The sequence below is a fragment of the Sciurus vulgaris genome, assembly GCF_902686455.1.
Source record: "Sciurus vulgaris genome assembly, chromosome: 1".
NCBI classification, from domain to species: domain Eukaryota; kingdom Metazoa; phylum Chordata; class Mammalia; order Rodentia; family Sciuridae; genus Sciurus; species Sciurus vulgaris.
The window spans coordinates 99,152,059-99,166,229 of NC_136461.1; the positions used below are offsets into that span (position 1 = coordinate 99,152,059).

At 47.2% G+C, this 14,171-nt stretch overlaps 1 protein-coding gene across 3 annotated transcripts in view; it reads left to right on the forward strand.

Annotated features, from left to right (window-relative positions):
- Window positions 1–14,171, forward strand: part of SLC6A17 (solute carrier family 6 member 17) — a 122,803-nt gene that overhangs the window by 77,608 nt on the left and 31,024 nt on the right. For 2 of the 3 annotated variants that reach the window (XM_079144696.1, XM_079144695.1), the window contains one exon: window positions 13,164–13,536. In XM_079144696.1, the coding sequence (XP_079000822.1) occupies window positions 13,251–13,536 (286 nt within the window). In that variant the 5' untranslated portion in view covers window positions 13,164–13,250. Of the gene's footprint in view, window positions 1–1,453; window positions 2,010–13,163; window positions 13,537–14,171 lie in introns of those variants that run through there. The other variant, XM_079144697.1, reaches the window with a different exon arrangement.

Below are 14,171 nucleotides of genomic sequence, written 5' to 3' on the forward strand. Positions count from 1 at the left end.
CCCTGGCTTCTTAGCCCCTATGCCAGCTTTCCCCAAATGATGTCCCAGGCTGTCAGAGTTCCTGTCCAGGATTGCTAGAGTGCTATCCAGGACAGTGCTCTGTGGGGGAAATGCCCCCTCTGTGGGGAAATACCCCCTTTGTATGCTTTAATAGGGGTGAGTGCAGTTCCGGATTCTGACAGCTCATGTCATGCTTGGCATGCAGTGCTAATATCCCGTTTTTTATTGAGGCTTCTGTGCTGTGCTAAGTGCTTTATTCTCAGACCATCTTGTTTCTTGTTTAATCTTCACTGCGATCCCAGGAGACATATATTGCCATCTGCAGTTTATAGATGTGGAATTTGAGGTTCAGAGTAGTTAAATAATTTGCTCAAGGTCACACAGGTAGTGAGCAGCAACCCAAAATTGGTATTCAGTTCTGTCAGATTTTAAACTTAATTCTCTTAACCACTGTGTGATGTTTCCTTAATAGGCACTTTATAAATGTTTGCTGACAATTGAAGCATTTACCCAACCAAATGAGGTTATCTGAACCTGTGGGTTCTGTTCTTCAAGCTAGTTCCCTGGAAAGAGGCAAATGGGCCTCTACAGTAGGAAACTGGTGAAAAACGAACAAATCCAAATTTCCAAGGTTTGGGGAATATGATGTTTGGTTCCAAGTGGCCTGGAATCCGGAAAGAGATGCCCAGCTCCATGTTGGCACTTCCTATCCTGACCTTGTCTTTCTCTTTCTGACTTTCATCCCTTGGACTTCATTCCTTAGACTTCATATCCAAGTCAGGGGCTAGTGCCTGGAGCAGGGGGAAAGGAGTCAGAGTGGGTTGAATGCTGCCCTGAGAATTTCTGCATTTGCAGAATCAAGGATGCCAGTGGCTAATGGGAGCTCTGTGTGTCAGGTTTCTCTGCTGGACAGTGTGTGCCAGGATTCTCAGCAGTATCGGATGAGGCCCCAGACCCAGAGCAAAACTGCTAGCACTCCAAGGTTATTTACAGCTGCTGCTGGCAAGGGCTGCTGAGAGGGAAGCTCCTTGCTTCCTGGCCTTGTCCCATGGAGACCCCACACTCCTTACCCCTAGGCCTCTGCCTCTTGTGTCCTTGGCTGTTCTGGGAAATCTGGAATCTGATTCTTCCTGCCTGCCTGTCTCTCCTTTCTCCGAGAAATCACCATCCCAGAAGGAACAGCCCATGCTGTCCTAGCCTGTCTGCCATCTCCAAACCACTCGAGAGCCCTGTGGAGAAGTTCCTGTAAGTGAGGGTGGATAACTGGAATGTAAGCATTAATGCTTCCCCACCCCCAGTGGACAAAGAGGACTTCCCAGAATCCCTTGCTTCAGAGGCAGCCATTTTATAGAGGTGTAGTCCTTTGATAATTCTATTTTTTTCCTTCTCCTCCTCCCATGAGCAACTATTTAAAATTCAAATGTTCATCTGTGGGTAAATCTAGCTACTTCAAAATATAGACTTAGATATTCACTGTGAACAGAAAACATAAGCTCAACCAGGCACGATGGCACATGCTTGTAATCCCAGTGGCTCAGGAGCCAGAGGCAGGAGGATCGAAAGTTCAAGGCCAGCCTCAGCAACTTAGTGAGGCCTTAAGTAACTTAGTGAGACCCTGTCACAGAATGAAAAATAAAAAAGAGCTGGAAATGTGGCTCAGTGGTTGAACACCACTGGGTTCAATCCCTGATTAAAAAAATATATATTTTAAAAAAGAAAGAAAAGAAAACATAAACTCAGATGTAATATGAATTATTGTACTAAATTGTTCTCATGTTCATAACCAAGAATGTTTTGTTGGAAAATAATTCTGTATTAGGTGAGTCTTAACCCACTTGAGTCCCCAACTTGTTGTTTGTCCTGTGACTCTTGTGAAGTGGAAGAAAGGCACACCTAGGGCCAGAGGAGCAAATACTCAGTTCTCAGGCCCTGGCATCACCTCCTCAGCTGCACAGTCCCACAGAGCCACCATGCTGCCATCTAGAGCCCACCCAGCAGTTCATCTAAAGGTAAAGAATTACCTCTTACTCTACTCCATCATTTCTAATTACTGGTTTAATTAGAATTTCTTCTGGATTCTGTGCTGCACCATTAATTTACCACTTATTCTTTTGTTTGCAAATAGAATTCACTGATCCAAGCCCCAAAATCCTACCAGTTGCATTTTTCTCTTTAGATTTAGGACTCCTGAACCCTTCTTTGAAGAGTCTTGAGTTGTGTATAGAGTAGGAGTGCTGTTTGCTAAGGCTACCTTGTAAGAAGGATGCGAACATCACCTGGTGGAGTAGTTCCAGCAGGTGCCACAGGCGAGTATGCCATGAGGACATGGACCTTCTCTTCCCAAGATCTAACAGAAAGAGAGCGATGTTCCTCTCCTGGGCAACCTGGGCTGACTCCCAGTGTCCAGCAGGCGCTGTCCACGGTCCTGCCCATCACTGAGGTCATTAGCCTGCTAGTAATTTAGGGATTCTGCTTGACAAATTCAGAGGGAATCTGCTTGATTGGTGTCCCAAATCGCATTCTGTTGTTAGTTTTGGAAAAGGGCCTCACCAAGTGAGGAAACTTCTGACCTCAAGAAGAAATGGTGGTAGATGGGCTTGTTCTATTGTTGACTTGTTGAGAGATTCGGGAGTATCATTTTTCAAGGTAGCATGGTACATCACAGATGTGCTCAACCAGTGCCACACAGGGCTAGCATGTGCCTCAGAAATCACAATGCTTGCACCCCTTGGGCTAGCCAGGTGACCTGCAGTGGTGGAGCCTCCTAAGTAAGGCGCATTTACCCTGGCATGCCATATTATTATTTTCTCTGTGTCATGACATGCAAAAGATTGGAAAACATTCATATGTTAGAAAGAATATGGGCTACAATGTGGTAGATCACAGTTTGAATCCTCGCTTTTCCACTTCATGGCTGGGTCATCCTGTGCATTAATAGTTTGCTTCTATTAGCCTACACTTTTTCATCCCTAATACAAGAATTACATATTGTCTCAAGTTGTTGAGAGGATAAATAAGGTCTGAAAGCATAGTAGTTCTTCACTGCGATTGTTCCTAACAGGATTGCTTTCCCGCCTAGCACTCCACAAAGCTGCACTGAAGGCTGGTGAGGAAAGAGACACAAACCCTCTCATTCTCAGGAAAGAGACATCATGTGGGGACTGTAATTAAGGGTTTCTGATCATTATTCCTTCAAGTGCTCTTCAGTAGGCCATTGGGTAACTCAGGTAATTGGACACCCTTGTTCCTTCTCTCTCTCTCTCTCTCTCTTAGACAAAAGAAAATAGAGACTTTAAGAAAATACAGATCAGAGGATTGGGCAGATGCTGTGAGGATTCATCTATTACCCCCTTAAGCCCCCCACATGACCTACAGTGGTGGACCCCATGGATTAGGAAAGAAGAGAGTGAGGCCTCTACTTGTTGCTTATGAACTTCATTTTTTGCATCTAATTTTAATTTTTTTTCTCTTTTTTTAAAAAACAGATACTCTTGTGGGTCTTTCTCCTGCCTGGGACCTATGTGTCCTTTGACACCCCAGGGGTGTGTTTCCTTCTCTTTTTAAAACTTAAACCTCATCCAGCAGACTGACCCAGGTGACCATCATCTCTTACCTAACCTCTCAATTTCCTCACTTTGTTCTACACACAGTCAGCAATCCCTTTTAAAAGAGTTGGGCCTCAAGCACTAAAAATAAAATAAAATAGTTGGACCATATAGCATGTCAGTTCAAAACCTCCATGAGGTTCCCTTTAGCATCAGAAGGAAACCCAAATTGCTTTCCATGGCCCAAGTCCTGCCTGCTGTGGACACTTGCTGTCTTCCTGTCTCAGCAGCTCCTGTCTCCCTTGCTCAGGGTGCTGTACGATTGTGGCCTTTCTGTCTGGTCCTTGCATTCATCAAGCATGCTGGTCCTCCCTCAGGCCTTTGCACTGTCCCATGTCCCCTCCCTGAGTGCTGTCCTAGGTTGTCCGCATGGCTCATTCCCTTGCTCTTTTCAGTCATGTCACCTTATCAAAGCATGCTTCCTTAACCCCCCATGTCTTAAAGAATCCCTGACCTACTCCATCCCATCATACTGATATATTAGATGCATTTGTATGTGCTATAGACATTTGTCTATATACCCATTATAAATTATGTATTTGTTTGATTTTTATTTGTCCCTCTGCACTAGAATCTAAATCCCCCAGGGCAGAAGCATTGCGTACTGTGCTCTCTGCTGTATTAGAATGAGTCCTGGCATATACTATGCAGTGAATATTTGTTGAAGTAAAAGAAAAGAAGGTGGAGATAGAAGAATATTTAAAAATCCATATTTCAGCAGTGCCTCTATTTGATTGGAGTCTGGGCTCCTTTTTGCTTCCAGTTCAACAAGTGGGAAGTTACTTGGTGTACTGAGCACCTGTGTACCCCACTAACTCCTCAGGCTCCCAGGAGTGTGCTCCACTTGGGTTCCAGGGCATTGTGGAGAAACCCGGAGGTGGGGTGTGTATGCCATTATTCTTGGTTTGCTCTCACCTTCAGGGGCAGCTTGTGCTGATCTTTGGAGCACCTGGCCTCCGCTGAGCACAACCCTCATGTTTGTCTCATTTTATACTCATGAGGTAGAAGCCTTCATCCCCACCTTTTCAGGTCCAGAATCTGAAACCAAAAAAAGTTGTATACCTTTCCAAAGACTCACAGCTGGAAAATGGCAGAGCAAGACTCAAATTCAGATTTTCCTGGCCCTAAACCCTGTGATCTTCCTATGACACCTGTGAGGTTGGAAGTCAAGTTCTAGAGTCAGACTGTATCAGTGGAAATCTAGAGGCCTCTACTTTTTGACCCTATGCCCATGGGTGAGTTGTCTTATTTCACTGATTCCAAAATATATATTTTTGCACATTACCATGTTTTAGAATAAGGATATGGGAGTCCGGGGCAGTGACCTGGGTTTGTAATCCCAGTTACTCAGAAGACTGAGGCAGGAATATCACAAGTTCAAGGCCAGTCTTAGTTAGACCCTGTCTCAAAATAAAAAATACAAAGGACTGGGGCTAGAGCTCAGTGGCAAAGTGCCCCATGGTTAAATCTGTGGTACTGAAAAGAAAGAAAGAAAAAGGAAGAAAAAATTAGAAGATGATGTATAATCAATGGCCATTTCAAAATGGCAGTTGCTTCCAGTAACTCTGGTAAATTCAAGAAAGTGCCACAAACAAGGATCTTAAGTTCAATGAAATATAGGCAATCAATCACTGAGAGCCTCCCCTTTTTCATTTGCATATTGAGAATAAAAGTGGTCCTTACCTGTTGTCGTTATTGGCAGGATTAAAGGAGATCCTGGAGGTAAGGCTGTCCGCACAGTGGCTGCCACAGAGGTGGCATTCCAGCAGTGTGGGCTGTGCACTGCTGTTGTCCTTTTATTCTTGCTACGTCCCGTCCCGTTCTGCCTTCACAAGTTCCCCAGTAGACTGCTCAGTACCTGAGAAGAGCAGCGTGTGGGGGCAGGGTGGCGGGGCTGCCCTGGCTTACCTACTGAGCATGCCTTCCCTGTGGCACCAAATGGTAAAAAGGAACCAAAAGATCTTGTTTGCACTGGCCACACCCACACTTTCCAGTGCCAGTTCTTCCCCCTCTGGACCATCTGCCCCTCTTCCTGCTTCTTTTTCCTCTTGGCTAAGAAAACAAAATATCCAGGGCAAAGAGCATGCTCCAGAAATGCAAGCTGAAGGTGAGCAGGGGGCTTTGGAAGGTCCTGTTGGCTCTTTGACCTGATTTATGGTTGGAAGTGGTCCCACCTGTCCCATAGCATGCTTAGTGCCTATCTTATCCAAAACTGATTTCTCTGAGATGAGAATGGTTCCTGTCTACAGAGGGGGAAAGGTGGAATACAAATACTGCCTCCTTTTGCAAAGGAAAGAAAAAAAATCACTGAATGATGGCCAGGCTTCGTGGAGTACCTTAACTTTTCAGCTGCCACTTGGGCCATGCTCTTGGGATCAGAATATTATATCAGAATATGGGAAAGTTTGGATACTGGGAAAATACCTCAGACAGTAGAAAATTTGGGACATTCAAAATGTATCCATTTGTTCAAGAAATCATTTAATTCATTCTTATCATATTTATTGAGCGTGTATAGCAGAAAGACAACAGAATCTGGCCTTGGCAATTGTGATAAGAAATGGGAGACCAAAACACAAACCTGACAAATCTGTGAAATAGAGTCAGAAAATTACCACCGTGTTTATTTCTCAATAAGCTTTTCTTTCCTTCTCCTTCCATCCATGTGGTAACCAGATGTAGTTGGTAAATAAATGATGTTCCTTATTTTACAATTGAATAAGGAACAGAAAGCTGACTTCCAAGTCCTGGGGTCCTCCCCACATGAACTGAGAGCTGCACTTGATTACAGCCTCCCTGGCTGGGGCAGAACGCAGACTTCTAGTAGGTTTAAATGTCTGTCTGGTCAGCTCTGTTCACTTTTACCTCTGTCTCTTTGTTTCAAAGGCGAAGGCTGCAGTTAGAATTTCAACATAGGAAGCAGGTTGTTCTCAGGATGAGGAACCCAGAACATCTGTTAAGTACCATATTCTGCCCATAGAAATTTACAGGATAACCTGTGTGTGCCAGTACTGCTGCAGGGAGTAGTGAGGCATGGACGTGAAACTGAGTACACCTTCATTCCTGCCTTCATGGAGCTTCCTGTTTGGAAAAAGAATCAGGCATGTTAACAACTGGTTATTCCAGAAAGCCAGATGGTGAAAGCATGAAACAGTCTCACAAGGAGTTTGCTGAGAGGGGCAGCAAAAAGGATGTCCATGCTTACTCAGAGAATTGCAGAGGTGTCACAGAGTTGAGACCTTGGACCTGGAAGGCTTCAGGAGGCAGAGGATTGGGGAGGGTTTGTGTAGATGGAGTAGAATGTGCCCGGAGGAAGTGGAAGCCAGGGGCGTCATGCAGGGGGCCAAGTGTCTTGGTGAGAGTCCTGGGAGTGGGGGACATGGTATTTCCCGGAGATGCCTCTGAAGGCAACATGTGGGATGGACTTGAAGAGTTGAGCCTGCAGTGAGCGTCTAGCTGAAGAGAGGGCCTGACCCAGAGCAGGACAGGTGGAAACAGGACAGAGCTGAACACGCTGGCAGGACTTTATGACACTAGGATGGGGGTGAAGGTGGGAGAGATTGAGAATAGTGGGGTCTCTGCCTGTGTGTCCTGGAGAGAAAGGCTCAGGTGAGCAGTTGTCAAGCCACGGCCAGACACTATCAGGAGCAGTTTGCCCTAGGTGACTGTCAGAGATTTCAATAAAACAATTAAAATAATTTGGAGGACAATTTGTGTCTCTGATAACAGTCCAACCTCAGTGGCAGCCCAGAGGCTCGGAGGTAATTAGGAAAGCTGTTGGGGCTACAGCTGCTTGTCACATGGAAATCAGGAAACTGCCAGGCACTCAGGGGAGGGAACCTGGCCATGCTCCCCTCTCACCATCAGATAATCTTGAACTGGACCTTGGCCTTGAGGCCTGGGAGCTGGGCCTCCTCCCATCTGCTCCTCAGGGACTTCCAGTTTGTCTCATCTATTTGAGGATGTGTTGGGTCACAACACGCTTTCCAGTGCCACAGTTCTGAGGGGAGCAAGCTGGGTATACTCTGGGACTGGGTGAAGTAGATGCCATGGCGTCTGTGTTCAAGTTGACTACTTGCTTCCCCAAAGATGGCAGTTTCTCCACTCAGTTCCCCTGGGGAGTTTGTCCCTTAGGTGACCTAATACAGCCTTCCTGAGCAAGAGACACCCCAAAACTAGGAGCAAGTGCTCAGAGGAGCTGACTTTAGCATCTCGGAAGGGCACCCCTTCCCCCTTCTCCAGCTGCTGCAGGGTAGGGGGTGGGGTCTAGGTGTGGCCCTGGATGCAGGGTGAGCATGGCCACCCGGAACTCCTTGAGCTAATTGCCAGATGCCGTGTTCGAAACATTGTTGTGAAACCGTCAGTGCTCTGGCAGGAGATATTTTTACCTGTTTGCCTCCTAGTTGCATTCCTTTTTTCTCTTTGAAGAAGATTCACAGTTCACTGCTCAGTCCTGCTTCTCTCACAGGAGCTATTCTGAGCTGTAAGCCACATGGGTTGCTAAGTGACAAGCTGGCACTGAGGACCTGCTCGGCACTCAAGCCCCTCTGCATTGTGCTTTAAGTAATTGAGGCATTCCTTTCAAAGAGCACCGTGCAACGCCGTCATCTGACGCATTGCTCGTGAACGGAACTTTACAACCCACCCCAGCTACCGGGGGATAATTAGAGTATGGCTGGGCTGGTTGTCAACACATCTTCATGATGCTCCAGCTGGCTCTCAGCTGACGGTGGGTGGCAGGACAGACAGACTGTGGAGTCTGTGTCACCTGGTGCCAGGGGCAGGACATGCCTCGCTCACACCCACAGGCAGGAGGGCCATTTGCTGGATATATGCTGGAGCTGAAAGGGGCTCCAACCCATTTTACACACGTGGAAACAGAGGTCCTGGGAGGTTAGGGAAGTGTTCCAGTCTGTAGAGTTGGTTGATGTCTGAATTGTGGCTGGCTCTATGGGATGCAAAGGCAAGGCAGAGAGCACTGGCCCCCTCTGGGTCCTTCTCTGTTCCTGGTGCTTGCCCAAGGCTATACTTTGGGGTTACTGGTTGGATGTACTTTGGATTCCCATGCTCTGATCTGGAAGCTGTTCTCTTACCAGCATGTGAATCCCAGGCTTAAGAGGACTGGGAGTGAGGGTTGGGGAGAGGGAAGGTTATTCCAAGTCGCTGCTGTCTCCACTTCCCCTTTAAAGAAGCCTTTCAGTTTGGAGCATGGAGAGAGTCTGGAAGCAGGGAGACCCGTGTGCTGAGCACCACACTCTGCACTGTCCTGGTCTCGGCACCCTCTGTAACCTGGAGTGAAAGCAGCTGCCAGCTTTATTCCCTGGCAGCAGTGGCAGTGTGAATCCAGCGACAGCCCAGGAAGAGGCAGCATTTGTGAGAGACCCCTAGGGACCGGTGGCTCTAGGACCTGCACAACTTACCCTCCTCACAGCTTTGTAAGGGGGCACTGGAGCTCCTGGGACAGGTGAGGAAACTGAAGCTAAGCAGTTGGTACCCAGTGAAGCTGGGATTTGAGCCCAGGCTGAACGACTGGTGAGCAGAATCACTACTCTGACTGTATCAGTAGAACATATAAAATGTTAAATGGGCCAGGTATGGTGGTGCATGCCTGTAATCTGAGGGGCTTGGGAGGCTGAGGCAGGAGGATTGCAAGTTCAAGACCAGCTTCAGCAATTTGGTGAGGCCCTATCTCAAAACAAAAAATAAAAAGGGCTGGGGTTGTGGCTCAGTGGTTAAGTACCCCTGGGTTCAATCAATGGTATCAAAAAAAGAAAGAAAGAAATGTTAAATGGTTTCAAATGATTCCAAATACTATGTCTGAACTATATTTTTATTATTATTAATAATGCCACACTTATATGAAGCCTTGATTTTATTTACATTTTATTGCCAATCTTTTTGATTTGCACTTGGAACTCTGTACCCTTAACCTGGCTCCTTTGGCCACTGGGGTATGGTAATTGGCAGGACTTTGTAGGGTGTTGACCAGCAGCCCCAGGAGGAAGCCAGTTCTTGCTAACCAAAATAGACGTTTCTGAGGAGAGGCAAAATGCTTCTGTCTACCTCCTGTCTTCACTCCTACTTCACTTTGGCCCTTCCTTAAGAGAAAGAGGGAATTTATGTGATCACACGTAAATATGGGAACTTCCATATTTTGAATATATAAGGGTAAATAATGCCAGGCCTCCAGGCAGCAGTCACTTCCTTTGGATCCTCCTTGTGTGCCAAGCTCTATGCCAGGCACTTCATTTGTGGTAACTTATTGGCTCCTCTCAGCAGCCTTCCCTGAGAAAGAAGGGAACTGTCATTAGATAGAACTGTTTTCCTCCTGAGGAGACTGATGCTCCCATCATTTGTGCCTTGTCCAAACAGCACACAGCTAGTGTGTGGCCAAGTCCTCCAGTGGCCAGCCCTCCCTGCCACTCCCTTCTGGCCACTCCAGGCACCTTGCTGTTCCTGGAATTCCTCATACTGCTTCCTTTCAGCATGCTCTTTTCTCTGCCAATGTTCTTTCCTGTCATTTAGGCCTCTGCTCCAATGTCACCAAGAGGCCTTTCCTGGCCTCCCCACCCCCATCACGTAGGAGCAGCCAGCCAGGTCCCCTCCCCCCAGGCTGTTCCACCCCTGGCCATTATGTTTGACATTTATTTCTTAGTTTCTGGCTCTGATACAAGAAATGTGAACTCCACAAGAGGGGACACATGGCCTGTTTTGTTCACTGCAGTATAGCTTGCCCCTGGAAAGATCGTGGTATATGGGAGTCACTTGGGAAAAGTACATCAGGTGAGCAAGTGAGTGAATGAATGAATGAATGGGAACTCTAAAATCCTAGCCTGTCTGACTTCAAAGTCCATGCCCTAAACTCCCACACCCATCTGCCTTCTTTCTGTCTTCCATCTTTTTTGAGCCTGACTCAGTAGGTGGAACTCCCTGGATGAGACTCTGATCAGGGTGTCAGGAGGACCTGAGTAGATTTGAGCAATTCTCTATCTCTGGACTTCAATTTCCATAAATATAAAATGGGGATGTTGAGCCAAGCAATTGCTTTCTTTTCTCAGAATCTGGTTCTGCTGTTGCCTGGGCATAGTCATAATCAACCCGGCACTTCCCAGTTGAGATTATAACCCAGAACCTCAGCTTGCAGTTTCACGTCAGCACTTTGCATCTTGCAAAGCTGACGACACAGAAATCCCTAGGCCACTATCCTGCAGTGCAGGATACTCAGATACCTCAGTGACATGGTGAGGAGGAGGAGGAAACTCATGCAGCATTAAGCATGGCCCTGTGGTTGCCCGGATGCTGCTCTTAATGTCCTTCTCTGGCATTTCCAGAATGTGCTTTGTCCTTCAGTCCTCTTTGCTTAAAAGGATGCTTTTTTTCCTTCCAACCAACCCTTGCTCATGTTGGTGACTGAGCTGCCACTCACCAGGCTATTTATGGGGAAACGTGTGCTTCAGTTGGCCAGCATCAAGATGAATTCTGCAGATTGGTGGGACTCACCCTTGCTTTTCTCCAGCTGTGGCTTGATGATCATTAAAGCAGATCGAATGCATTGCAGATTGTTCTGATCAAATCCTGTTGTAGGCAGAATAGCTGGAAAGAGGCTCTGAGCCAAGGCACCCCTGTTGCTGTAGTCTCCAGAGGGACCCTCACCCTGTTTCCAGCTCCAGTCTTTAATAAGAGCTCTCCATGTGAGCTCTAGAGGAGGATGAGGTGCCCAGAGAAGCAGCCATTGCATATGGTTTCCATTTAAGCACCCTGGGGACAAGGACCTTCTGGGTGGGGTCAGGGTGGGGCTCAAACTGACAGCCCAGCCAGAACACAGGCCTCCCTGTTGCATACTCCGGGGAGCACCCTTCACTTCTCTAGCGGCCCTGGAGAGAGACTGAGGGCCTTAGGGTCCACAGACACATGAGTGCCACTTAGGGACACCCTCCAGGACACAGGGATATTCAGCTGACCCACAATGAAGTCCTGGTAGTAGGCTTTTTAAAGGGGATTCTGAGGTATTTTAGGCAGGCTGACTCTGTCTTAGTTCTTCCAAAGCCCAAGACCCTGACTGTTCCTGGGGTGGAAGGACTTATTGCTGAAGACACTGTTGCCCTTGGGTGAGAAAGGCAGGGAAGTGTCACCTGCTAATATGGTCCATGCCTCTGGGGAGGGCTAGCCAATCCCAAGGAACAGCATGGAAATCATCCCCACCTGCTGGGCCTCACAGCTTCACCATATGTGTAGCAGGACCTGGCTGACCAGGTTCCCTCAAAGGCCAGGTCTTGATTGGAGTCAGCCAGGAAGTCTGGGTCTCTGTACCCTTCTGCTGCCCAACAACCTTGCCTGAGCCATTCAGGTGGTACAGATGTAGAAGGAGGAGAGCAAGCAGCAAGCCCGACTTCCAGAGACAGCTCGTTCCCTTAATAAAGTAATTACAGAGCTAGGTAATTTACATCTCTAGAAAGATGCAGGGCAACTACAGACCGGGGTGTGTGTGTGTTTAATTTTAAATCCTCCAACCTCCCCTTAATGAGGAGGTGCCTTGAAATACAACGAGTGTTGGAATTCTTCAAGGATTCATTTTCTTGGTGCTTTATTTCTTTAAGGGAAGGCATGAATGATAAATGAGGACCAGCCAGAGCAGGGGAGAGTTTTGCCTCCCCGCCCATGTTGTGCAGACATTATCTGCTGTAAAACTGTCGCTGAAGGATGGAGAACCAGCTCTTGGCTGCAGTGGCCCTCAGATAATGTCAACGTTGAGGAATGACCCAGGATTTGTTGGCACCAAGCAAACACTTCTAGGTCTCTGGTGCCAGAATCCTTAGCTGAGCCTGGTTAGCTGCTTCTACAAGGAAATGAAGGTGCCTTAGTAACTGGCACCCAGGAGCCCCACTGCAAGATACTATGTTTTTTAATTTTTTTTATTTTTTTTATTTTTTTATTTTGTGGGGATGAGGTTAAAATGTTAATGCAAATGTTAATGTTTCTCTGAATCACCTGGTGATCCTGTAAAAATGCAGATAATGATTTGGTAGGTCTGAGGTAGGCTTGAGATTCAGCATTTTTATCAAGCACCTGATGATGCTACTAGTCCATGGACTATATTTTGAATAGGAAGATACTAGAAAAGGCAAACATTGTCTTTTCTGGATCCCACCAAGTGGTTTCAGCTAAATAGAATGCAAGAGAGATAGGTCTTAGCCTGCAAGGGGAAAGCTGTGGGGGTCTCCAAGGATCTTGAACACTCTCAACTCTGCAATATGAAAGAGGGCAGTGGCGTGATGGGTAACTTTACTTAGGTTCAGTGGATGGTTTTGCCTGCTTTTCCCCTTTGGGTTTACCTTTCTATTTATGCTCAGAGGAGATCTCTGGGAAAACTGAGTGGGCAGACCTTGAACTCTGCAGTGGGGGCCATGATGGGAAGGGAAGGAAAGGCAAGCTTAACATTTGAAGTCCTTGACCAGCCTCAGAGTGTGTGCCAGGAAGTTGACCAGGTTGTATCTGCTTTGGACCCCCTACCTCCCTGGTGTGCTCAACTAATCCTCTCCTGCTTTCCTGTTTTCACAGGTCCCTGGATGAGAAAGAACTGACAGCAGCTGAGTCCCACCTTCTCTGTGTGCTGGGGAGCAGGGCTGTGCGGCCCCAGTGGCACCCATGCCGAAGAACAGCAAGGTGACCCAACGTGAGCACAGCAATGAACACGTCACCGAGTCAGTCGCTGACCTGCTGGCCCTTGAGGAGCCTGTGGACTATAAACAGAGTGTACTGAATGTGGCTGGCGAGGCAGGTGGCAAGCAGAAGGCAGTGGAGGAGGAGCTGGACGCAGAGGACCGGCCAGCCTGGAATAGCAAGCTGCAGTACATCCTGGCCCAGATCGGCTTCTCTGTGGGCCTTGGCAACATCTGGAGATTCCCCTACCTGTGCCAGAAAAATGGAGGAGGTAAGAGCCTACCCTGCTTGCACCAAGGTGCCCTGAAAATGGACTGGGCTTAGGGGTGAAAAGAAGGTAGAACTGGAGTCCATGTAAGGTGGCAGATCAGGATTCCAGAGCGACTCCCAGGAGTAGCCATAATGGTGGCTAATAGCTATTCAGAGGCTGTAGGCCATGATAATAAGAATGTGTGCTCTGACCCTAGACTGCCTGGGTTCAGATCCCAGTCTGGCACCATGTACAGGTTGCTTAACTTCTCTGTTCCTCATCTGTAAAATGGGGATAATAGTGAATGGTGTCTCCCTCCTCGCAGAGGAATTGGAAGGATTAAATGACCTTTATACGCTACCTGAGCCACATAGTAAAGAGCACCTGTTGGCCATTATTATTAAATGTCTAGTAGGTGCTAGACACTGTTCTAAACACATGGGTATGAGGCCTGAAAGTGCTGTTATTTGAGCATTTTGAATCAACCAAAGTACCAATTTCACAAGTCCGACCATGAAGTCCCTGAACGACCTTATGTGAGGAAGAAGTTATCATCATCCTCATTTTAGAGACTGCAGAACTGAGACACAGATTGTTTAGGTGGTGTGTTCAGGGTCATGTGTGATGAAGGGTTCAGCTAGTGACACAATTAGGAC